Genomic DNA, 26,494 nt, shown 5'->3' on the forward strand with positions numbered 1-26,494 from the left:
ATACTCATCCAGGTCCACCGATTGTGTACAGGCAGTAATCTTAAATCAGGGCCCCCTCAGGTCAGCAGGGGGCTGTCAGTGCAACGTTTTTGGCTGAGGACCCCAACCTGAGCCGGCTGAGGACCCCAACCTGAGCCGGCTGAGGACCCCAACCTGAGCCGGCTGAGGACCCCAACCTGAGCCGGCTGAGGACCCCAACCTGAGCCGGCTGAGGACCCCAACCTGAGCCGGCTGAGGACCCCAACCTGAGCCGGCTGAGGACCCCAACCTGAGCCGGCTGAGGACCCCAACCTGAGCCGGCTGAGGACCCCAACCTGAGCCGGCTGAGGACCCCAACCTGAGCCGGCTGAGGACCCCAACCTGAGCCGGCTGAGGACCCCAACCTGGGCCGGCTGAGGACCCCAACCTGGGCCGGCTGAGGACCCCAACCTGGGCCGGCTGAGGACCCCAACCTGGGCCGGCTGAGGACCCCAACCTGGGCCGGCTGAGGACCCCAACCTGGGGGGGGACATATCTGGTTGGGCAACCAGATATGGTGCTGGTGTGCAAAGCCCACAAAGGTACCATGGCAACTTCTGCCAAAGGGGGGGCAATAACTCTTCATCCTGTATGCCATTGCCCCGTATATACAAACTTAAGAGTATTTAGAGCCCGTACTGGTTGGGTGGTCAATTTACAGAGGATAGAGAAGTCCAGTGCCAAAGCTCTTCACCCCAAGCTGGGGCACCTTTTCTAAGGAGCAGCCTCCAGTCTCCCCGTCCAGGAGGGCAGAATGATCAAATATTACCAATTCATTGACACCAGCAATGGTCCGTGGTGTGAGGCCTCAATACGTTCCGCCATACCACCTCCTGAGCTGCGGGCAGTATGGGGGAGGGCCGATGGATAAAAGTTCTAAAATAAAATATTTTAATTTAATAGAAAGGCAGGAAAACTGCAGTCTGTACAATTAAAGAAGTTTTTTTTCAGAGAGCGAGTCCTAAGAGGAGAGCCCAGCAGGCGGGAGGGAGACTCATTCAAACTTCTTCTTCAGTTTCTTCTGGAAGATGGCGGGCAGGATGGAGAGGACGGCCAAGATCATGAGGACGATGACCGAGTTCCAGGAGACTGCCTCCCCCGCCGTGGTCAGCTGGTAAAGTGTGGTCCCGGCCTTGATCGCCACGAATGATGGAGGGGCCACGCCTGGAACAGACAAGGTGCAATGAGCGGACAATGGCAGCAAATTGTGATGTATAAATACAAAGCCAGAAAAACAAAAAAAACACCTTTCAGCATAAAAAAAAAAAACCGAAGTTAGGCTTACCGGTAACTCTGTTTTCAAGAGTCTTCCAGGACAGCCCTGTAGATGTAGCTCCTCCCTCCGGGACAGGAAACACAATCACCCCCAATCATAAAAGGTGGTCCTCCAGGTCCTCTCCTCAGTTCAACCAAGAATTCCTGACGGACTCTGAAAAACATAATCTTACCAACATATCGTTAGTGCAAACTTCCATTTCCAGTTTAGAATAATATACACCGGGTGGGAAGCCAGGCTGTCCTGGAAGACTCTTGAAAACAGAGTTACCGGTAAGCCTAACTTCGGTTTTACCCTTTCGTCTTCCAGGACAGCCCTGTAGATGATAGACAAGAAACTTACTTATCAGGGTGGGGTTACTGCTTGGAGGACCCTCCTACCAAATGCCTGATCCTTCTCAGACATCAAGTCCAGGCGATAATGCTTGGCGAAGGTAGTATAACTTGACCACGTTGCCGCCTTGCAAATCTCTTCTGGTGAGGCTCCGCCCCTCTCGGCCCATGAACTCGAAACTGCTCTAGTCGAGTGTGCTTTAACAAATGGGGCTTGTAGGCCCTCTAACTCATAAGCTTTCTCTATTGCCATTCTGATCCATCTGGCAATAGAGGATTTTGATGCCTTATGACCCTTCTTACTACCTGAAAAATTAACAAAAAGGGAATCACTCTTCCTAAACTCTTTGGAAGCTTCTAAGTAAACTAAAAGGCACCTCCTAACATCTAGTAAGTTTTGGGGTGCTCCCTCTGATTCTGAGGTGGAACAAAAAGAAGGAAGGACAATGTCCTGTGTCCTATGGAACTTGGACACAACTTTAGGAAGAAAACTGGGGTCTGTTTTCAAAATAATCCTATCATCAAAAATCAACAAAAAAAGGCTCCAAGATTGAAAGAGCCTGTAGCTCACTCACCCGTCTGGCTGAGGTCACTGCCACCAAGAGGACCGTTTTAAGTGTGACCCATTTCAGGATGGATTTCTCCAGAGGTTCAAAAGGTTTGCCTGAGAGTGCTCTGAGCACCAATGAAAGATCCCAAGAAGGACAGGTCGAGACCCTCACTGGCCTAGATCTTGATAAGGCCTTGAAAAAACTCCTAACGTATGAATTCTGCTGAAGGGAACACTGCAAGAAGACACTCAGGGCTGCTACCTGTACCTTTAGAGTGCTAGGGGAGAGACCCAGATCTACCCCAGCCTGCAAAAAATCCAGAATGGCTGGAATACCTGGATGATCTAACTCATGTTCTCTCATCCAGGAACAAAATCTTTTCCAAAATTTTGCATAGATTGCTCTTGTAACTGGCTTTCTGCACTGTAATAGGGTGTTTATTACTTTCTCTGAGAAACCCTCTGCTCTCAATAACTCTTCCTCAGATACCACGCAGTTAGACTCAATCTGTCTATCTGTGGGTGTAGGATTGGACCCTGCGAGATCAGATCCTTCCGGACTGGAAGGGGAAATGGAGGAAAAATGCATAGTTCCTTCAGGATTGCGAACCAAGGCCTCTTTGGCCACCAAGGCGCGATCAAAATCAAGTCTGTCGCCTCCAACCGAAATTTCTGGAGCACTGCTGCTATCATCCTTACTGGGGGGAAGGCGTAGCAAATGTTGAACCTCCAAGGATTGGAAAATGCGTCTATCCTTAAGGCCTGATCTCTGGGATCTATTGAGAAGAACTGGGTTACTTTCCTGTTCTTTTCTGAGGCAAAAAGATCTATTTCCGGAAGACCCCACCTTTGTGTTATCTGAGCAAATACTTCTTCGTTCAGGGACCATTCGTCCTGTTTCACTGGCTGGCGACTTAAATAATCTGCCAGAGAGTTTTGAGTACCCTTTAGGTGAACTGCTGTCAGCGAAAACAAGTTGGTCTCCGCCCAGGAGAGGATTTTGTTGGATATTTCTTGCAAAGCCGGACTTCTTGTCCCCCCCTGCTTGTTCAGGTACGCAACAGCCGCTGCGTTGTCCGAACGAACTTGCAGGTGATGTCCTACCAACTTTCCCTGAAATGACTCTATGGTTCTTAGAATTGCTAACAGTTCTCTTTGGTTGGAGGAACGACTTGCCTCCACTGGGGACCATGCTCCCTGGGCTACTGCTTCCCCTAGATGGGCTCCCCAGCCCCAGGCACTTGCGTCCGTAGTCACTATTACTTCCACCGGGAAGGACCAGTCTAGACCCTTGCTCAGGTTGTGATGTCTTCGCCACCACCACAACTTCCTTTTTACTTTGGCTGAGATTGGAATCAGCGACTCTAAATCTTGACTTTGGCCGCTCCAGAGACGGAGCATAAGTTCCTGTAATGGGCGTTGATGATGTCTTGCCCAGGGAACTGCAGGGAAGCAGGATGTCATGAACCCCAGGACTCTCATTACCTCTCTGATTGAAATCCACTGATTGGACTGTAGTTGGGCAACGGCCTGACTTACTTTGATAACCTTTTCCTCGGGGAGATAAATTTTTCTCCTTACCGAAGATATCCTGTACCCCAGGTAAACCACTTCCTGGGATGGCACCAACTGGGATTTGTCCCGGTTGATTATCCACCCGAGTGAGGAGAGATATTCCTGTGCCACCAGTAAATCCTTCCCTAACTGTTGAGCCGATCTGGCTACAAACAGTAGATCGTCCAGATATGGGATTACCGTGATAGCTTGATCTCTGAGAGGGGCAAGAGCTTCTGCCAGAACCTTGGTAAAAATTCTCGGAGACGAGGATAGACCAAAGGGCAGAGCTTGGAACTGGAAGTGTTGAATCCCTAAAGTTGTCCTCACTGCTACCCTGAGAAATTTCTGGTAATCTGGATGTATAGGGATGTGCAGATAAGCATCCCTGAGATCCAGGGTCGCCATGTAACACCCCGGGAACAGACATCTTGCAACTGTAAAGATCGACTCCATCCTGAACCTTTTGTACTTTACAAATCTGTTCAGGGGCCGAAGGTTCAGGATCATCCTGAACTTCCCTGACGGTTTCTTTACTATGAAGACATGGGAATATACTCCCTGTCCCTGCTCCTCCAGGGGTACCGGAATTAGAACTCTCTGATCCACTAATTCTCCTAGTGACAGCATGAGAGCTTCTGCTTTTGCCTTTTCTCTGGGTGGATGAGTCACCCTGAAGTTCCATTGAGGCAGTGACGCAAACTCCAGTTTGTATCCGTTCTCTATTAAATTTAGAATGAACGGGCTTGAGGTTGCCTTGGTCCATTGTGGGAGGAACTGCCCCAACCTTCCTCCCACGGGGACACAGGAGTCATTGCGGTTTTGGGGGGGGTTGAGGAGGATTAAACAGGATTCCTCCTCTACCACGCCCCTTGTGGCCTGCCCAATGCTTCTTGGGTTGGCCTTCCTTTTTCTGGTTTTGCCAAAAGTTTGAACCCCTGAAGCCACGAAAAAAACTCTTTCCTTCGGCTTTTTTCTTTTTCTCAGGAAAGGCCTTCTTCCTGTCCTGAGTACGTTCTAAAGCCTCTTGGAGGCCGGGTCCAAAAAGGTGATCTCCTGAAAACGGAAGACCACACAATTTTAATTTTGAGGCGGCATCTCCCGTCCAAGTTTTTAGCCATACTGATCTTCTGGCTGCATTGACCAAGGCTGCTGACCTGGCAGCCAACTTTACTGACTCCTCTGAGGCGTCAGCTAGAAAACCCACTGCCTTGAACAAGAGTGGAAAAGATTTTAAAAGTTCTTGTCTAGAGGTACCGGCCAAGATGTGTGCCTGTAACTGGGTGAGCCAACACTCTAAGTTTCTTGCTACACAAGTAGCCGATAGAGCTGGTTTTAAACTGATCGCAGAGGCGTCCCAAGCTCTTTTCAAAAGTAGGTCCCCCCTTTTGTCCATTGGGTCCCTAAGGGAACCTAGGTCATCAAATGCCAAATCTGTCCTCCTGGAGACCTTGGCTAAAGGGGCATCCAGTCTAGGAACCTTGTTCCACGGATGAGACACATCTGATTCGAATGGAAACCTACGTTTGAGGCTGCCTGAAAAAAAGGGTCTTCTTTCAGGTTGTTCCCACTCTCGCAGAATCATATCAATCAAAGACTTATGAACCGGAAAAACTTTGGTTCTGGTCGCATTCCCCTGATACATGAGGTCATGCCGTGAGAGCTGAACCTGTTCCTCCTGGATATCTAAAGTGTCATAGATGGCATTCAGGAGATCCCCCACATCATCCAATGACAATTTGTATCTGGCCGCCCTGGAGGAATCCTCCTCTCCCTCTGATTCAGATGCTGAACCTGCCTGAGAGGAAACAACTGATCTGGGAGTTCTGTCTCTAATTTCCTCCTCTTCCTCCTGAACTTGTAAGGAAGGAGTACTAGAGGCCCTAGTTAGGGACGGGGCTGGAACCTGCATCCTATCAATCAGTCCCTTAAACGACTGGAATGTGGATGCCATCTCATCTTTAAAAGATGATAACATTTGGTTACAAGTGGTTAACGAACTTTCTTTAACCAAGCTATTAACACAGTCAGGACATAAAGGCTTATCCCAATTAGAACTTAGCTTTGTCCCACACACTGCACATTTCTTCCTAGGAGGCTGGTTCTTATCATGGGCCTTGACCTGTTAAAATAAACAACACAGTTTGACCACATTACAACCAGCTAAACCTTCATTCACCACTGTGACAAGGTTCCTAGAAGGTGCAAAAGAAAAAACCTCCACCAAACAGGTTCACCACCTAGGGGGGGGGTATCTGGGGTAAAAATCCCCTACCTATCAGAGTAAGCCATGTGCCGTCACCAGGCCTTACCTGAGAGGTACCGGTGCCTGCTGGACCAGGATCGGAAATAGCCGCTGCTGCCTCCATGGTCCGGTGTAATCGTTTTCAGTCTCCCTGAACAAACACCAGCGCCGGGTCCTTCGAGTCTCCTCCGCGCCCTTTTTTGAAGCAGGAACGATACTTCCGGGCGCCCCCTGATGACGCGCTTCCGCCGAGAATACTCCTTCCTCTCTTTGGAACGCATGGAACCCGCCCCCTCATCGAATACCGGAAGCGGCGCGCCGAATCGATGGCGTCTCTCACCCTCGCGGGGACGCCACCCGGATCACTACAGGGGATGGATTCCACCGTCAACGGGGTCCGACTCTCGCCGAGCTCACGGCGGAGGAGACTCCAGCTACGCTCTCTACCCCTAGGGCCAGAGGAGTGCTGAAGGCTGAGGTAGGTTCTCTCACATAAAAAACAAACAAACACGTTCCCTGATTGTATCTCCTCCCGTCCGGCAGGAAACACAAAAAAAACTGAGGAGAGGACCTGGAGGACCGCCTTTTATGATTGGGGGTGATTGTGTTTCCTGTCCCGGAGGGAGGAGCTACATCTACAGGGCTGTCCTGGAAGACGAAAGGGTAAAAAACTGTTAAAAGGGAAGCTGGGGGCTTTTTAAAGGGGTTTTAAATAGGTTATTAACTGCCAACCTGCTCATCCCTGTAGGGCAAAGATTGTGACAGAGATAGCCAATCACAGTGACCAGAAAAAGCTTAGGGTGCCGCTCCAGAGCGCTGGAATGTATTGAGGTGAAAAACCGCGAGGGTTTACAACCCCTTTAACTGGTTGCTGACCAGCCGCCGTCATTTCACGGTGGCAGGTCGGCTCCCCTGCGTGAGAGCCCGTAGCTATAAGTCGGCTCTCGTGCAGGCCACTAGGGGCACGCGCCACCCGACTCCCGTGCCCGATCGCCGCCGGGCACACACGATTGCTCGTTACAGAGTGAGGACCAGGAGCTGTGGGTGTAAACACACAGCTCCCGGTCCGGTCAGGGAGAGAAATGCCTGACCGTCTGTTCATACAATGTATGAACAGAAGATCAGTCATTTCCCCTAGTCAGTCCCACCCCCCCTTCAGTTAGAACACACACAGGGAACATACTTAACCCCTTCCCCGCCCCCTAGTGTTAACCCCTTCACTGCCAGTGGCATTTTTAAAGTAATCCAAAGCATTTTTATAGTACTGATCGCTGTAAAAATACCAATGGTCCCAAAAATGTGTCAAAAGTGTCTGCCATAATGTCGCAGTACCGAAAAAAAAAAAAAAAAAAACGCTGATCGCCGCCATTATTAGAAAAAAGAATATATTAATAAAAATGCCATTAAATACCCGTTTTGTAAATGCTTTAACTTTTGCGCAAACTAATCAATAAACGCTTATTGCGATTTTAACGAAAAATATGTAGAAGAATACGTATCGGTCTAAACTGAGTAAAAATTGTTGGGGGATATTTATTATAGCAAAAAGTAAAAAAATAAATTTTTTTCTAAATTGTCGCTCTATTTTTGTTTATAGCGCAAAAACTAAAAACCGCAGAGGTGATCAAATACCACCAAAATAAAGCTCTATTTGTGGGGAAAAAAGGACGTCAATTTTGTTTGGGAGCCACGTCGCACGACCGCGCAATTGTCAGTTAAAGCGACGCAGCGCCGAATCGCAAAAAGTGCTCTGGTCTTTGACCAGCAATATGGTCCGGGGGTTAAGTGGTTAAAGAAAAATTTTATCAAAACTGAAGTTCCTTTATTACCACTTGCCAACCACCGCACACAGATGTACATCGGCAGAAGGGCTCGTACAGGAAAATGGGCGTACCGGTACATCCCTTTGAATTTGCCAACGGCACACGCAAACTCGATGTTCGCCGCTTCTCACAACATTAATATGCGACATATCAATTTGCTTAGGGCCCCAGGGGAAGACAGCGCGCCCGATTCCCAAAAAGACAATGTGAAGAGGACAAGAACAAAGATCACAGTGGAATAGGAAGTGGCAGATTAGGATGATCTGCCTAGCAACAGCCATTTCTGGTAAGTATTAAAAAAAATAATAATAATAATTTCATATTGTTTGGAGCCTTTTTGTCCAATTTTTTTTTTTATTTTTTTTTTCGGGTGGACCTCCGCTTTAATATAGGTACCAAAAAAACAAAAAAAAAACACCACGTACTCACAGGTTACCGATGCAATTAGACAATTGTGCACTAGGTGGCGCTCCAGCACAACTACTCACCCAAGAAGGTCCCCAAGAAGAAGACTTTGAGGGGAACGTTGATGACCGGAGACGTGATGTTGATGAACCAGTTTGGCAGGAAAGGTGTTATTCTCAGGAATATGATATAATTAATCAGATGATCTCTGTGCCGCTCCACCTGGAAACATAAGAAGCGCGGTAATCAGAGAGTGAAGAGCGGAGACGAGGATTATACATTGGGATCACATGACAGGACATGGAGCCTCCGATGACATTATACGAGTGTCGGGTAACGCGCTAATCGCTTTACTCCGAATAAGCTGGCAGGGTGCCCAGAACACCCAGAGATACACACACAACACACTGCAATGGGTGGAGGAAATTCCACCGGGACCTACAAAGAGGACCCTCCACCGAGTGCAACTGAACATTGGCGCCACCTGCTGGCGACATGTCCCAAATACTGGTATATGGGTAAAGGACAGTATGAAAAGTCCACTTAAAGGGGAATTTCCACCTTTTTTTTTTGTTTTTCCACCTTTTTTTTAAGTTTATTAAAGCGGTGGTTCCCCTAAAAATAAAATGTTGACATTGCATTTGCTACATTAATTACAATTAGAATCGGCTGGTTTTATTGAAAATAAATACCTCCGTACGTAGCGTTTGCTATATTCGTTCCCACCGCCACTTCCGGGTACGATGCTGGCGGTGGGCGTCCCTAATTGATGGACAGGCATCCGACCGACGCATCCATCGCGTCACGAGATGCCGAAAGAAGACGAACGTCGGTGCGGCTCTATACGGCGCATGCGCACCGACGTTCGGCTTCTTTCGGCATCTCGCGATGGATGCGTCGGTCGGATGCCTGTCCATCAGTTAGGAACGCCCACCGCCAGCATCGTACCCGGAAGTGGCGGTGGGAACGAATATAGCAAACGCTACGTACGGAGGTATTTTTTCAATAAAACCAGCCGATTCTAATTGTAATTAATGTAGCAAATGCAATGTCAAAAGTTTATTTTTAGGGGAACCACCGCTTTAAAAGTCAGCAGCTACAAAAAGTGTAGCTGCTGGCTTTTAATAAACTGACACTTACCTGCTCCACGGCTCCGCTCCTCGCCCCCCCACCGCCGGCTGGCGTCTTTATTCTTAGTGTGGGCACCCGGCAGTGACAGCTTTCGGCTTCACGGCCGGCACCCACTGCGCATGCGCGAGCGGCGCCGTCCGATTGGACAGGCGCTCGCCTACAGGGAGGGGCTGTGAAAAGGCGATTAATCGCCTTTCCAGCCCCCGGCGGAAGGAGGAAGTGGGACAGGAAGTCCCCTTCTCCTGAAGCCCCCACTCCCCCCCCAAAAAAATTACATGCCAAATGTGGCATGTAAGGGGGCGAGGAGTGGGTTAAGCGGAAGTTCCATTTTTAGGTGGAACTCCGCTTTAAAGGAAATGAACACACATGGGTTGCAGGAAGAAGGGAGTTGCGGCTCCAGGTGGGTATGCTGGATAATCGGTAGCTTCTCAGGAGACCAGGAGTGCCGGCAATGCACAAGGCAAATTGTAAAGGCTAGAAGAATGGACAGCAGCACCTCCAAAAAATAACCATGGGTTGTCTTTAATTAAAAAAGATGACAAATACACTACAAAACACAGCAGAACAGCCTACACGTTTCACACTGCGGTCAGTGCTTAATCATGGCTGATGATTAACCACTTAAGGACTGGACCAATATGCTGCTACATGACCCAAGGGGTTTTTACAATTTGGCACTGTCGCTTTAACAGACAATTGCGCGGTCGTGCGACGTGGCTCCCAAACAGAATTGGCGTCCTTTTTTCCCCACAAATAGAGCTTTCTTTTGGTGGTATTTGATCACCTCGGCGGTTTTTATTTTTTGCGCTATAAACAAAAATAGAGCCACAATTTTGAAAAAAAAATCAATATTTTTTACTTTTTGCTATAATAAATATGCCCCAAAAACATATCTAAAAAAAAATTTTTTCCTCAGTTTAGGCCGATACGTATTCTTCTACCTATTTTTGGTAAAAAAATCGCAATAAGCGTTTATCGATTGGTTTGTGTAAAATTTATAGCGTTTACAAAATAGGGGATAGTTTTATTGCATTTTTATTAATTTTTTTTTTTTTACCACTAATGGCAGCGATTAGCGATTTTTTTCGTGACTGCGACATTATGGCGGACACTTCGGACAATTTTGACACATTTTTGGGACCATTGTCATTTTCACAGCAAAAAATGCATTTAAATTGCATTGTTTATTGTGAAAATGACAGTTGCAGTTTGGGAGTTAACCACAGGGGGCGCTGTAGGAGTTAGGGTTCACCTAGTGTGTGTTTACAACTGTAGGGGGTGTGGCTGTAGGACTAAAGTCATCGATCGAGTCTCCCTATAAAAGGGATCACTCGATCGATGCAGCCGCCACAGTGAAGCACGGGGAAGCCGTGTTTACATACGGCTCTCCCCGTTCTTCAGCTCCGGGGAGCGATCGCGACTATAAACGAATAGCCGCGCCCTCGTCCCGGATCGCTCCCCGAGGGAACCTGACCGCCGCATGTAGCGGTGGGGGGGGGGGGGGCGATCGGACCCCCGACCCGCGGAAAGGCAGGGACGTACAGGTACGCCAATGTGCCTGTACGTGCCATTCTGCCGACGTATATCTACATGCGGCGGTCGGGAAGCGGTTAAGCACTGACCGCAGTGTGAAACGCGTAGGCTGCCATCTCCACTGTTCTGTGTTTTGTAGTGTATTTGTCATCTATTTTAATTAAAGACAACCCAAGGGTTGTTTTGGAGGTGCGGCTGTCCATTCTTTTAGCCTTTACAACACACGGGTTGCAGGTGATGATCCCCAATACAACTCTACATGACTCTCCTTCCCTGGATGGATACAGATAGGAGTTCCGCACTCCCTGGTATTGGGATTTCCTAGTCTTCTCTCTCTACCGGTCAGTCCACTGACCAAAGGTGACACTAATCCATCAACACCAGGGGGGTCTCAAACTGGCGGCCCTCCAGCTGTTGCAAAAACTACAAGTCCCATCATGCCTCTGCGTGGGGGAGTCATGCTTGTGACTGTCAGCCTTGCAATGACTACTGGGACTTGTAGTTTCGCAACAGCTGGAGGGACACCCGTTTGAGACCCCCTGGTGTACACAGTAAGTGTGTAAAAACATGGCGGTCACAATAAACATGACTTTTGTGTAGACGGGAGTCTCCCTTTAACACGATTGTGTGTCTGGTAATAATACTCAGCACTGTACACTCATCTGTCTTATGATAACGGGCTTATCACACAGTAATGACCTTAGCAGGCAGGATTATAGGATAGAGACACCGAGCATGCTCGTCAATCCCTTTATTTTACTAATGGAAAAACTAAAAAGTTTGATAAAAAAACAAAAGAGAGAGATTACAGCCAAATCTATCCTGGAGAATACAAAGTAGAGGAGAGCACATCGATTACATACAACTCAATTCAACATTTCCTGTATGTATACAATGTATTCTATAATGCAGGGATCCTCAAACTACGGCCCTCCAGCTGTTGCGGAACTACACATCCCATGAGGCATTGTAACACTCTGACATTCACAGACATGACTAGGCATGATGGGAATTGTAGTTCCTGAACAACTGGAAAGCCGTAGTTTGAAGACCCATGCTATAATGGATCCTGTATGTATACAATGTATTATATAATAGATCCTGTATGTATACAATGTATTACCGTATTTATCGGGGTATTGTGCGCTCCGGCGTATAGCGCGCACCCCTAAAGTGGACCCGACATTCCTGTAAAAAAACATTTTAGTACTTACAGTTTTGGTGTCTTGCGCGGCGGCCTCGTCGGGTCCGGCGTCTGTCTGCAGCTTCGGGTGTGCTCTTCGTCGGGTCTGGCGTCCTTCTGCGGCGTCCTCCCCGCGCCGAGTTTGAATACTGCGCCGGCATATACCGAGCGCAGTACACTCGTGTATAGTCGGGCAGGCTCGGCTACTCTCGCGCTCACGTCCTGGACGTCCAGGACGTGAGCGCGAGAGTAGCCGAGCCTGCCCGACTATACACGAGTGTACTGCGCTCGGTATATGTCGGCGCAGTATTCAAAACTCGGCGTGGGAAAGCGGGCATCGGCATATACCGCGCACCCGCGATTTTGCCCTGATTTTCAGGGCAAAAAAGTGCGCGGTATACGCCGATAAATACGGTATATAATGGATCCTGTATGTATACAATGTATTATATAATGGATCCTGTATGTATACAATGTATAATGGATCCTGTATGAATACAATGTATAAAGGATCCTGTATGTATACAATGTATAATGGATCCTGTATGTATACAATGTATAATGGATCCTGTATGTATACAATGTATTATATAATGGATCCTGTATGTATACAATGTATAATGGATCCTGTATGTATACAATGTATAATAGATCCTGTATGTATACAATGTATTATATAATAGATCCTGTATGTATACAATGTATAATGGATCCTGTATGTATACAATGTATAATAGATCCTGTATGTATACAATGTATAATAGATCCTGTATGTATACAATGTAGTATATAATGGATCCTGTATGTATACAATGTAGTATATAATGGATCCAGTATGTATACAATGTATAATGGATCCAGTATGTATACAATGTATAATGGATCCTGTATGTATACAATGTATTATATAATGGATCCTGTATGTATACAATGTATAATGGATCCAGTATGTATACCACCACCCCCTCCCTTTAGAATGTAAGCTCTATGAGCCGGGCCCTTCAGTACCTTTTGTATTGTACTGTAATTGTGTTCTCCCCCCTCTACATTGTAAAGCGCTGCGTAAACTGTTGGCGCTATATACATCGTGTATAATAATAATATTCCACCGATGAGCTCCCAGGTCTGTATACCTGCCGCTGCCATGACAAGGTGCGCCCCCTGCTGGAATTCTAGTAGCAGGGGGCACCCAGAGGTCAATAAGAAAGTACAGAAGGGAAAACTTACACCTGGGTCTCTAAGATAAAAGGGTGCCACCCATAACTGGTACCCTCCCCCCTCGGATCAGCGACTCCTCCCATGAAACGTGTATTACCTGCTCTGACCATTTGACGGCTTTCTCCGTCAGGTATTTGTAGATGACCGGCCTCCCGACATGGTAGGACAGTATGTAGCAGAACGACGCTCCGAGACCTGAACACTGGAAGGAGACACAAGAGAGAGTGAGTGTACCCTTCAGAGGGGGGTTTGTATTTCTGTTCAGCCAGAGATCTGTACACTCCTGCCAGACTGCACAGCCAGGCTTGTGACACCCGGAGAGCTGAGGGGGGGGGAGGCTAGGACAGCAGACATTGGGATAGATCAATGCTCTGAGGGCGGAGAGTCTGGCTACAAAACCTTCTAGTGCTGCTGAGAAGAAATGTTCTCTTTATATACAAAATAACTAGAGACCTTTCACATTGACAGCGGGGGCCGTTTTGGAGGCACTTTTCTGCCGCTAGCGGGGTGCTTTTAAACCCTGTTAGCGGCTGAATAAAGGGTTAAATGCGCCTCAAAAGTGCCACTGTGCTTTGCAGGCGCTGCCCATTGATGTCAGTGGGCAGGGGCACTTTAGGCGTGGCGTAAACACTGCTCCTAAAGCGCCCGAAAGATGCTGCTTACAGGACTTTTTTTAACGTCATGCCAGCGCAGCGCCCCACTGTGAAAGCACTCGGGTTTTCACAATGGGATTGCAGATAAGGCATTTTTCTGGCGCTATTTTTAGCGCTAAAGCGACTAAAAAAACACCTCCGGCGTGAAAGGGGTCTTATGGACGCACTGATACCTTTTTTTAGTACTCGCTGATACCAATTACTGATACCTGCCGGCAACTGTCGCGTTTACACTTCAGATATCAGAAATCGTACAAAGCATTGAAAAGCCAGATACAAATAAAATCAAATTATTATTATTATTTTTTTAAATGTTGCGCTTTATTCAATGTGAAGCGTGTAAAAAATAAGATTTGTGTCCTCACCGTAAAATCCATTTCTCTGAGTTCATGGACGGACACAGCAGCAACTGACCTTAGTTTTTTTTCTGCCTAGTGTCAGGAAAGGACATTTTTTTCGCTTTTATTTGATTTTTTTCCTGCATTTTTGGATCCTGGGATCTACAATCAACTGCCGACTGGGTGACAAGCTGGATCCTCGATCCTTGTAGTCCCCCCCATGTCCGGCCAAATCCTCTCGAGCACATGGGCCCAGAAGAGCCATTTCATCTCCTGACACTAGGCAGAAAAAAAACTAAGGTCAATTGCTACTGTGTCCGTCCATGACTGGAAGAGAAATATTAAATGAATGAGCAAACAAAAATTATATGACAGGGTCTCTTGGCACCTCTAGGGCCTGGATGCCACAATGGAAGACCTATACAGCACTGCAATACACAAGGTAAAGAGTTAATGGGTTTCAAGGGCTATACCCTCTTATTCACAAGGTAGCTCTTGCATAGTGTAGAGCCGTATAACGGGTTTCAAGGGCTATACCCTCTTATTCACAAGGTAGCTCTTGCATAGTGTAGAGCCGTATAACGGGTTTCAAGGGCTATACCCTCTTATTCACAAGGTAGCTCTTGCATAGTGTAGAGCCGTATAACGGGTTTCAAAGGCTATACCCTCTTATTCACAAGGTAGCTCTTGCATAGTGTAGAGCCGTATAACGGGTTTCAAGGGCTATACCCTCTTATTCACAAGGTAGCTCTTGCATAGTGTAGAGCCGTATAACAGGTTTCAAAGGCTATACCCTCTTATTCACAAGGTAGCTCTTGCATTGCGTAGAGCCGTATAAACGGGTTTCAAGGGCTATACCCTCTTATTAACCAGGGAAGCTCTTGCATAGTGTAGAGTGGTATAATGGGTTTCAAGGGCTATACCCTCTTATTAACCAGGGAAGCTCTTGCATAGTGTAGAGCTGTATAATGGGTTTCAAGGGCTATACCCTCTTATTAACCAGGGAAGCTCTTGCATAGTGTAGAGCTGTATAATGGGTTTCAAGGGCTATACCCTCTTATTCACCAGGGAAGCTCTTGCATAGTGTAGAGTCGTATAACGGGTTTCAAGGGCTATACCCTCTTATTAACCAGGGAAGCTCTTGCATAGTGTAGAGCTGTATAATGGGTTTCAAGGGCTATACCCTCTTATTCACCAGGGAAGCTCTTGCATAGTGTAGAGTCGTATAACGGGTTTCAAAGGCTTTACCCTCTTATACGACTCTACACTATGCAAGAGCTACCTTGTGAATAACGGGTTTCAAGGGCTTTACCCTCTTAATCACAAGGTAGCTCTTGCATAGTGTAGAGCCGTATAACGGGTTTCATGGGCTATACCCTCTTATTCACCAAGGTATATACATTTACAAACATCATACTTCTCCTTTAAGCCATGAGTAGAAAAAGGTTCTTCTATGACAACACAGATACTCACCAAACAGACGAGGAAGAGAGCCAGGGGGAAGGGGTAGAGGAATCCAGACAGGATACTGAGAAATATGGAGCCTGGAATAGCGAAGGTCTGTAGACTGGACATATCGAAGTTAAAGAAGATTCCGTACTCAGTGATCAATGTACAGACTGCCGATAGATAAAATCTCCATCAACACCTCAACTATAGAACTCTCACATTGGTCAGACCCCCTGATCACACGATCTCGTTCACAGGAACAGATGCCGAGACACCAGCTAGGTCGGTGATGGTCAACTTTCGAAATATAGGAGGCCAAAAGCGTGGCCCCTGACATTGCCAAAGGGCCACACATAAAATTCTGTGAACATAATACTACAGGAAACTGTCAGACTGAAGACATGAAAATGCCAGAGGGAGATGGCCAGAGGCTACATATGTACTGGGGACGCCCGTGCGTTAACACTAAAGCGCAGCTCATTTTGGGCACTTTAAATCCCCACTAGCGGCCGAAGAAGGGGTTCAAAACTACCTGTGTTGTGGCGCTTCCGAAACACTTTTCAGGCGCTTCGGAAGTGCTGCCCATTCATTGCAATGGGCAGGGGCGTTTCGGGATGCCCCGAAAGTCTACCGCCCCAGTGTGAAAGCACCCGGGCTTTCACATATGGGCGGCATGGGAGGCAGTTTTCAAGCTCGGTTTCTGAAAACTGCCTTAGTGTGAAAGGGGTCCAAGTGATCCTCATTGACTACAATGGATTTACCCATGGGACCTTTCTAGAGACTTTTACCCATTTCCACCTCAATTTTACTTTTTATCCATTATCAATATCCACTCTATCCCACCTGTCGCCATAAAACTACCTTCCCTCTACAAATCCATGCTTGCATGTTCATGCTCCCTACAGCCCCTTTAACCACTTAAGGACCGCCTCCTGCACATTTACGTCGGCAGAATTGCACGGCTGGGCACAAGCACGTACAGGTACGTCCTCTTTAAGTGCCCAGCCATGGGTCGCGGGCACGTGCCCGCGGCTCGGTCCGAAGCTCCGTGACCGTGGGACCCGATCGCCGCTGGAGTCCCACGATCGGTCCCCGGAGCTGAAGAACGGGGAGAGCTGTGTGTAAACACAGCTTCCCCGTTCTTAACTGTGGCGCCGTCATCGATCGTGTGTTCCCTTTTATAGGGAAACACAATCAATGACATCACACCTACAGCCACACCCCCCTACAGTTAGAAACACATATGAGGTCACACATAACCCCTTCAGCGCCCCCTTGTGGTTAACTCCAAAACTGCAATTGTCATTTTCACAATAAACAATGCATTTTTAATGCATTTTTTGCTGTGAAAATGACAATGGTCCCGAAAATGTGTCAAAATTGTCCGATGTGTCCGCCATTATGTCGCAGTCACGGAAAAAAAAAAAAGTCGCCATTAGTAGTAAAAAAAAAAAAAAAAAAAAATGTATAAAAATGCAATAAAACTATCCCCTATTTTGTAAACGCTATACATTTTTTGCAAAACAGTCGATAAACGATTATTGCGATTTTTTTTTACCAAAAATAGGTAGAAGAATACGTATCGGCCTAAACTGAGGACATTTTTTTTTTTATATATATATTTTTGGGGGATTTTTATTATAGCAAAAAGTAAAAAAATATTGCATTTTTTTAAAAATTGTCGCTCAATTTTTGTTTATAGCGCAAAAAATAAAAACCGCAGAGGTGATCAAATACCACCAAAAGAAAGCTCTATTTGTGGGGAAAAAAAGGACGCCAATCTTGATTGGGAGACACGTCGCACGACCGCGCAATTGTCAGTTAAAGCGACGCAGTGCCGAATCGCAAAAACTGTCCGGGTCCTTTACCTGCCTAAAGGTCCGGGTCTTAAGTGGTTAAAAAAAAAAAAAAAAAAAAAAAACTGTCCGAAAGGGTCCTGGGGGCTGCACAATAAGCGCAAAAATGACACAGATTGGGTACTAAGGCTCCATTCACATCTATGCGACAAAATGTCCGACGCCAGACGCTTCTGCCGCTAGAGGGGGGAATTCCCATTGCTGTCTATGGAGATGGTTCACATCTCATGGACGCCGTACGCCTGTCGCCTAAAAAAAAGTCACGGACCCTTTTTTTTCAGGCGACATTGGCGTTCTCCCATTGACAGCAATGGGAAGAATTTGAAAAAAAAAAAAAGTTTCACACTCGCGGCAAAATACGCCGTACGCCGTTGTCGCGGAGGTGTGAATGGAGCCTAAGGGTGTAGGTAGGCCCACTTCTGGCCAAGCTTTCCTCTCTGGCAGAACACTGGGTACTGGACTCACATTTTCTGCCTGCACCACTCTTTGTTAATTCCCCCACCCCCGATGTTCTGTGGTATGCAATCAGAGAACGTTGAGCCCGCTGCATACAACCAGTAATCTCTTTCCTCCATGTGGATTTACAATAAGGCGAGGACCCGAGGTCGACTTACTTTAACCATTTATAGCTCTGAAAGGATACAAGACATACGTGGCAAAATACGCCACCAGGACCTCCACATAGAACGTGTCCTTGTATTTGGACAGAACTTTCCCCAGAGCCTTCGCATCGTCCATATCCCGGGGGATCCTTATCGTCTCACTCTCCTCCCTGCAGAGAAACACGCAACCAAATGACTAGAGAGGAGTAATATTATTATACATTTATATAGCTCTGACATATACCGCAGTGCTGTACAGAGATCACTGAGCCAGTCACATCAGTCTCTGCACCAGAGGAGCTTACACTCTAATGTCCCCTCCCCCCACAGTCACTGTACAGAGGAGCTTACACTCTAATGTCCCCCCCCCCCCACAGTCACATCATTCTTTGTACAGAGGAGCTTACACTCTAATGTCCCCTCCCCCCCACAGTCACATCAGTCTCTGTACAGAGGATCTTACACTCTAATGTCCCCTCCCCCCCACAGTCACATCAGTCTCTGTACAGAGGAGCTTACACTCTAATGTCCCCTCCCCCCCACAGTCACATCAGTCTCTGTACAGAGGAGCTTACACTCTAATGTCCCCTCCCCCCCACAGTCACATCAGTCTCTGTACAGAGGAGCTTACACTCTAATGTCCCCTCCCCCCACAGTCACATCAGTCTTTGTACAGAGGAGCTTACACTCTAATGTCCTCTCCCCCCCACAGTCACATCAGTCTCTGTACAGAGGAGCTTACACTCTAATGTCCCCTCCCCCCCACAGTCACATCAGTCTCTGTACAGAGGAGCTTACACTCTAATGTCCCCTCCCCCCACAGTCACATCAGTCTCTGTACAGAGGAGCTTACACTGTAATGTCCCCTCCCCCCCACATCACATCAGTCTCTGTACAGAGGAGCTTACACTCTAATGTCCCCTCCCCCCACATCACATCAGTCTCTGTACAGAGGAGCTTACACTCTAATGTCCCCTCCCCCCCCCCCCACAGTCACATCAGTCTCTGTACAGAGGAGCTTACACTCTAATGTCCCCTCCCCCCCACAGTCACACACTATTATACATTTATATAGCTCTGACATATACCGCAGTGCAGTACAGAGGTCGGGGTGAAGAGGGTGGTACTCACTCGCTGAGCTGCGGGAAGTTTTTGTACACCAGGAACATGATGAAGGCTGCAGATGAAAATATAGACACCAATATGAGGAGGGAGGTGCGCGCCGAGCCGCCTTCTGATTGGGCTTTGCCTGAAACACAGAAAATCATTGATTATTCCCAATACCGATCAGATCCATAAATCAGGAGAGGAAGGATTCTTCTATTAGCAAGGATTTTTATTGTTACGATGCACAGAATCCCCATCAAAGCCCCTCCCCCCCCTTTCTTAAATCAGGGACTCCTCCTCTACCAGAACCCCCCCCCCCCCGATACTTCCCCATTGGCTCCCCAGATGTACTCCCCCCCCCCCCTCCAGTGTTGGCATCCGAGGGGGGGGGGGGCTGTGCTAATAAACAATCAGCGCGAACCCCCCCTGTCAGGAGTGCCGCTGATCGGCTCTCCTCTACTCGCGTCTATCAGACGCGAGTGAGGAAGAGCCGATCAACGGCTCTTCCTGTTTACATCGTGATCAGCCGTGATTGGACACGGCTGATCACGTGGTAAAGAGCCTCCGCCAGAGTCTCTTTACCGAGATCGGAGATGCAGGGTGTCAGACTGACACCCCGCATCACCGATCGCCACGCCACCATGGGCGCGCGCCGGCATGAAATCCTGCAGGACTTCAATAGACGTCCAGTCAGATTTCACAACCACTTCCCGGACGTCAATTGACTATTCACCGGGCGGGAAGTGGTTAAAGGCAGACAGACAGTCGCACTCACATTCCTCACAGCGCAGTGAAAATGGTGAAGCTTCACTTTGTAAAGAACAAAATCAGCAGAGCTTCACCTCATTCACTAAACTCCGGGGAAAATGAGCGCAACTGTACACAGTCTGTTTGCCTTTAATAAATACCCCCCCCCCCCCCCTCGGGGTGTGTGGGGACCAGACATGTGATCTGTTTACCGATCATCTTCCACTCTCTGCAATCCTCGGATTGGAGGACACAAGATTCCTATCAGAAGAGATCGGAGATCAGTCTGCAGGCCCAATGAACTTCTTCCTCTTTTTTCGATTGTTACCACAAAGTCCGACACAGGAAATGCGTTCCGATATTCTCTCCTTCACCCCCCCCCCCCCCCCCACACTTCTCACTATTTCTTCATCCAGGAGTCCGCACACAGGAACACAGGGGGGGGGGGGGGGGGGGGCGGCAGCTGTGCATGGCAGCCAATCAGCTTCTAACCTCAACTTGTTCAATGAAGCTTTGACAATGACCCCCCTCCCCCCATTCCTTTTGGTGATTTCAGGTGCGACTTGCATAGACATCTCTGCATGAAGTCCCACGGATATCCTCCAAGCCACACAAGTCAGGGGCTCTATCCTGGAAGCTGATTGGCTGCCATAAAGAGTAACACCAAAATTTGCATCCTCCAGTTTCAGTTATTCAACCCCTTTCATCCCCCTTTACATCAAAGTCCCCACATCAGAGCCCGCCCCCTTCTTACATCAAAACCCCCCCCCCCTTCTTACATCAGGGTCCCCATCAGAGCCCACCCCCCCTTCTTACATCAGAGCCTGTCCTCCCTCCTTCTTACATCAGGGTCCCCATCAGAGCCCACCCCCCCTTCTTACATCAGAGCCTGTCCTCCCTCCTTCTTACATCAGGGTCCCCACCTTTCTTACATCAGGGCCCCCCCATTATACATCAGGGTCCCCCACCCCATCAGAGCCCCCCACCCTTCTTACATCAGGGTCCCCCCCATCAGAGCCCCCCCACCCTTCTTACATCAGGGTCCCCCCCACCCCATCAGAGCCCCCCACCCTTCTTACATCAGGGTCCCCCCCATCAGAGCCCCCCCACCCTTCTTACATCAGGGCCCCCAACCCCATCAGAGCCCCCCACCCTTCTTACATCAGGGTCCCCCACCCCATCAGAGCCCCCCACCCTTCTTACATCAGGGTCCTCCACCCCATCAGAGCCCCCCACCCTTCTTACATCAGGGTCCCCCCCACCCCATCAGAGCCCCCCACCCTTCTTACATCAGGGTCCCCCACCCCATCAGAGCCCCCCACCCTTCTTACATCAGGGTCCCCCACCCCATCAGAGCCCCCCACCCTTCTTACATCAGGGTCCCCCACCCCATCAGAGCCCCCCACCCTTCTTACATCAGGGTCCCCCCATCAGAGCCCGCCCCCTCCTTCTTACATCAGGGTCCCCATCAGAGCCCACCCCCCCTTCTTACATCAGAGCCTGTCCTCCCTCCTTCTTACATCAGGGTCCCCATCAGAGCCCACCCCCCCTTCTTACATCAGAGCCTGTCCTCCCTCCTTCTTACATCAGGGTCCCCACCTTTCTTACATCAGGGCCCCCCCATTATACATCAGGGTCCCCCACCCCATCAGAGCCCCCCACCCTTCTTACATCAGGGTCCCCCCCATCAGAGCCCCCCCACCCTTCTTACATCAGGGTCCCCCCCACCCCATCAGAGCCCCCCACCCTTCTTACATCAGGGCCCCCAACCCCATCAGAGCCCCCCACCCTTCTTACATCAGGGTCCCCCACCCCATCAGAGCCCCCTACCCTTCTTACATCAGGGTCCCCCACCCCATCAGAGCCCCCCACCCTTCTTACATCAGGGTCCTCCACCCCATCAGAGCCCCCCACCCTTCTTACATCAGGGTCCCCCCCACCCCATCAGAGCCCCCCACCCTTCTTACATCAGGGTCCCCCCCCCCATCAGAGCCCCCCACCCTTCTTACATCAGGGTCCCCCACCCCATCAGAGCCCCCCACCCTTCTTACATCAGGGTCCCCCCCCCCATCAGAGCCCCCCACCCTTCTTACATCAGGGTCCCCCCATCAGAGCCCGCCCCCTCCTTCTTACATCAGGGTCCCCCCATCAGAGCCCTCCCCCTCCTTCTTACATCAGGGTCCCCCCCCCCATCAGAGCCCTCCCCCTCCTTCTTACATCAGGGTCCCCCCCCCATCAGAGCCCGCCCCCCCCTTCTTACATCAGGGTCCCCCCCCCCATCAGAGCCCGCCCCCTCCTTCTTACATCAGGGTCCCCCCATCAGAGCCCTCCCCCTCCTTCTTACATCAGGGTCCCCCCATCAGAGCCCTCCCCCTCCTTCTTACATCAGGGTCCCCCCCCCCATCAGAGCCCTCCCCCTCCTTCTTACATCAGGGTCCCCCCCCCATCAGAGCCCTCCCCCCCCTTCTTACATCAGGGTCCCCCCCCCCCATCAGAGCCCGCCCCCTCCTTCTTACATCAGGGTCCCCCCATCAGAGCCCTCCCCCTCCTTCTTACATCAGGGTCCCCCCCCCCATCAGAGCCCTCCCCCTCCTTCTTACATCAGGGTCCCCCCCCCCATCAGGGTCCCCCCCCCCCATCAGAGCCCACCACCCTTCTTACATCAGAGTCCCCCCCCCCATCAGAGCCCGCCCCCTTCTTCTTACATCAGGATACACCCCCGCATCAGAGCCCGCCCCCTCCTTCTTACATCAGGGTCCCCCCCCGCATCAGAGCCCGCCTCCCTCCTTACATCAGGATACACCCCCGCATCAGAGCCCGCCCCCTCCTCCTTACATCAGGGTTCCCCCATCAGAGCCCGTCCCCCTTCTTACATCAGGATCCCCCAAGCATCAGAGCCCGCTACCTCCTTCTTACATCAGGGCCCCCCCATCAGAGCCCGCCTCCCTCCTTACATCAGGGTTCCCCCTGCATTAGAGCCCGACCCCTACTTCTTACATCAGGGTCCCCGCCCCCCGCATCAGAGCCCACCCCGTCCTTCTTACAGCAGGCCCCCCCCTTCAGAGGCCAACCCCTCCTTCTTACATCAGGGCCCCCACACCCCCCCCCCCATCAGAGCCCACCCCCTCCTTTTTACATCAGCGTCGTCGTCCCCATCAGAGGCCGTCCCCCTCCTTCTTACAACAGGGTCCCCCCCCCATTAGAGCCCGCCCCCCACCCTTCTTACATCAGGGGCTCCCCATCAGAGGCTCCCCTTTACATCTGGGAAAGCTAGAAGAAAACTACAAGCAGATTAAAGTTGAGTTTCTAGATGTTGGGATGAGAAGGTTGGACTCCGGAGTGACGTTCATGTTGTGAAATCTTCCGACTCTCACACTCCGGATCCTTCTCATCAATCACATGCGACCTTTGAGCCCGGGTCACAGCCGAGATTCCACAGGAGGCGGAGCCAGGAGGAATTCTTCAGGTGACACAGAGGTGATGAACCGATCAGAGAAATCACCTGATCCGGTCCGACAAGATCCTACAGAGGAAGACTTAACCCCATAGAGGATTCCTCGTCCTGTCCATGCAGTCCTGAGATTTAAACAGCTCCGCCCTCTATCTGACTTATCACAACCTGATCACCTCCCCACCCCCAACCTGTGAATGGAAGAGGCTGACAAGGTCATCTCTCTGCTCTTTCCATTCAGCACCATCTGATTGGCTGCCCAACGCCCACCTCCTGTCAGCGCCACATCCGATTGGCCGCCCAATGCCCTCCTGTCAGAGCCACATCTGATTGGCTGCCCAATGCCCTCCTGTCAGAGCCACATCTGATTGGCTGCCCAATGCCCTCCTGTCAGAGCCACATCTGATTGGCTGCCCAATGCCCTCCTGTCAGCGCCACATCCGACTGGCCGCCCAATGCCCTCCTGTCAGCGCCACATCCGACTGGCCGCCCAATGCCCTCCTGTCAGAGCCACATCTGATTGGCTGCCCAATGCCCTCCTGTCAGAGCCACATCTGATTGGCTGCCCAATGCCCTCCTGTCAGAGCCACATCTGATTGGCTGCCCAATGCCCTCCTGTCAGAGCCACATCTGATTGGCTGCCCAATGCCCTCCTGTCAGAGCCACATCTGATTGGCTGCCCAATGCCATCCTCCTGTCAGCACCACATCCGATAGGCCGCCCAATGCCCTCCTGTCAGCGCCACATCCGATTGGCTGCCCAATGCCCTCCTCCTGTCAGCGCCACATCCGATTGGCTGCCCAATGCCCTCCTCCTGTCAGCGCCACATCCGATTGGCTGCCCAATGCCCTCCTCCTGTCAGCGCCACATCCGATTGGCTGCCCAATGCCCTCCTCCTGTCAGCGCCACATCCGATTGGCTGCCCAATGCCCTCCTCCTGTCAGCGCCACATGCGTGGGGGGGGGGGTAATAATGAGTACGAGGGGGAGGGGAGAACTGATCAATGAGAAGAGCAATTTATTTATTTTTTTTGGGGGGGGGGGTATTAATTTATAAGGGAGGAGGGGCACAGGAGTGATGGGGGGGTATGTAGTCAGTCATGTGACCAGTGTGTGTGTATATATATATATATATATAGAGGTGGGGGAGGGGGTCATGTCTGATTATTGGGGGGGGGGGGGGGGGGGGGTAATACTAAGTACTGGGAAAACTGATCAATGAGAAGAGTGATTTGAGGGGGGTATGTAGTCAGTCATGTGACCAGTGTGGGTATATAGAGGTGGGGGAGGGGGTATCATATCTGATAATTGGGGGTAGTATTGGGGGGGGGCTGATCAATGCAATGAGAAGAGTGATTTGAGGGGGGGTATGTAGTCAGTCATGTGACCAGTGTATGTAAAGAGAGGTGGGGGAGGGGGTCATGTCTGATTATTGGGGGGGGGGGGTGAATACTGAGTACTAGGGGGGGGCCTTCATTTATAAGGGAGGAGGAGCAGGAGTGATATGTGGGGGGGGGGGGGGGGTATGTAGTCAGTCATGTGACCAGTGTGGGTATATAGAGGTGGGGGGAGGGGGGGTCATATCTGAAAATTGGGGGTAAGACGGAGTACTGGGGGGGCTGATCAATGAGAAGAGTGATTGGGGGGGGGGGGGTGTATGTAGTCATGTGACCAGTGTATGTATATAAAGGTGGGGGAGGGGACGCACACTGATCATTGAGTGTACCCGGAGATTAGACAGGTCAGTGGGGGGGAATGGGGGGGGGTTTCTAGGTCTCTCTCTCACCCCGGAGGATCCTCTTCTCCTCCTCCTCAGGCCGGCTCTCCGTCCTCTCCCCGGCCGCGCTCCTCTCTCTCGCCATCTTCATCTCCCGGCTCATCACTTCCGACTCTCCTTCACCCTCCGGAGCCGGTCGGACACACCGCGCATGCGTCACCCGTCACCATGACAGCGCCCTGCGGACCGGATATCCGGGAGACCGTCTCACCGCGGCGCCGCTCCGCTCTGTGGTTAGGGGAGGTCTACTCTGTGCATTAGGTGGGGAAGACTCTATGGTGGAGCTCCTCTGTAATGTGGGCGGGGGCTCCTATATGCTGACTGTAAAAAGTCTGGCCATACATTATACAATTTTCTTTAGATTTACCAGTCAACTATGTAGTGTGAGGACGAGAAAGGTCCCCCGTCGATTAATGGCCGCCCTGTACTGCGCAGGCGCAGCGCTTGTGTAGTACCAAACACTACGGAGCCGCCGAAAGGCTGTACACGGCGCCTGCGCACAGCATAGCAGACGACTTTGTGCCCCTCGCAGAGTTCAATGAATAATACACCCGCCCCTCGCAGAGTTCAATGAATAATACACACGCCCCTCGCAGGGTTCAATGAATAATACACACGCCCCTCGCAGAGTTCAATGAATAATACACACGCCCCTCGCAGAGTTCAATGAATAATACACCCGCCCCTCGCAGAGTTCAATGAATAATACACCCGCCCCTCGCAGAGTTCAATGAATAATACACCCGCCCCTCGCAGAGTTCAATGAATAATACACCCGCCCCTCGCAGAGTTCAATGAATAATACACCCGCCCCTCGCAGAGTTCAATGAATAATACACCCGCCCCTCGCAGAGTTCAATGAATAATACACCCGCCCCTCGCAGAGTTCAATGAATAATACACCCGCCCCTCGCAGAGTTCAATGAATAATACACCCGCCCCTCGCAGAGTTCAATAAATAATACACCCGCCCCTCGCAGAGTTCAATGAATAATACACCCGCCCCTCGCAGAGTTCAATGAATAATACACCCGCCCCTCGCAGAGTTCAATGAATAATACACCCGCCCCTCGCAGAGTTCAATGAATAATACACCCGCCCCTCGCAGAGTTCAATGAATAATACACCCGCCCCTCGCAGAGTTCAATGAATAATACACCCGCCCCTCGCAGAGTTCAATGAATAATACACCCGCCCCTCGCAGAGTTCAATGAATAATACACCCGCCCCTCGCAGAGTTCAATGAA

The 26,494-nt window shown here is 50.0% G+C and overlaps 1 protein-coding gene across 1 annotated transcript; it reads right to left on the minus strand.

Moving 5' to 3' along the window:
- Positions 1 to 183: 183 nt before the first annotated feature.
- TMEM41B (transmembrane protein 41B) lies at positions 184 to 25,465 on the minus strand. The gene is made up of 7 exons (XM_040334813.1): positions 25,257 to 25,465; positions 19,298 to 19,415; positions 18,208 to 18,336; positions 15,733 to 15,826; positions 13,366 to 13,470; positions 8,287 to 8,425; positions 184 to 1,182 (listed from the first exon to the last, which is right to left on the minus strand). The coding sequence occupies exons 1-7, from the start codon at positions 25,348 to 25,350 to the stop codon at positions 1,013 to 1,015; spliced, it is 849 nt and encodes a 282-aa protein (XP_040190747.1). The 5' UTR covers positions 25,351 to 25,465; the 3' UTR covers positions 184 to 1,012.
- Between the last annotated feature and the right edge of the window lie 1,029 nt (positions 25,466 to 26,494).

The sequence above is a fragment of the Rana temporaria genome, unplaced genomic scaffold (assembly GCF_905171775.1).
Source record: "Rana temporaria unplaced genomic scaffold, aRanTem1.1, whole genome shotgun sequence".
NCBI classification, from domain to species: Eukaryota; Metazoa; Chordata; class Amphibia; order Anura; family Ranidae; genus Rana; species Rana temporaria.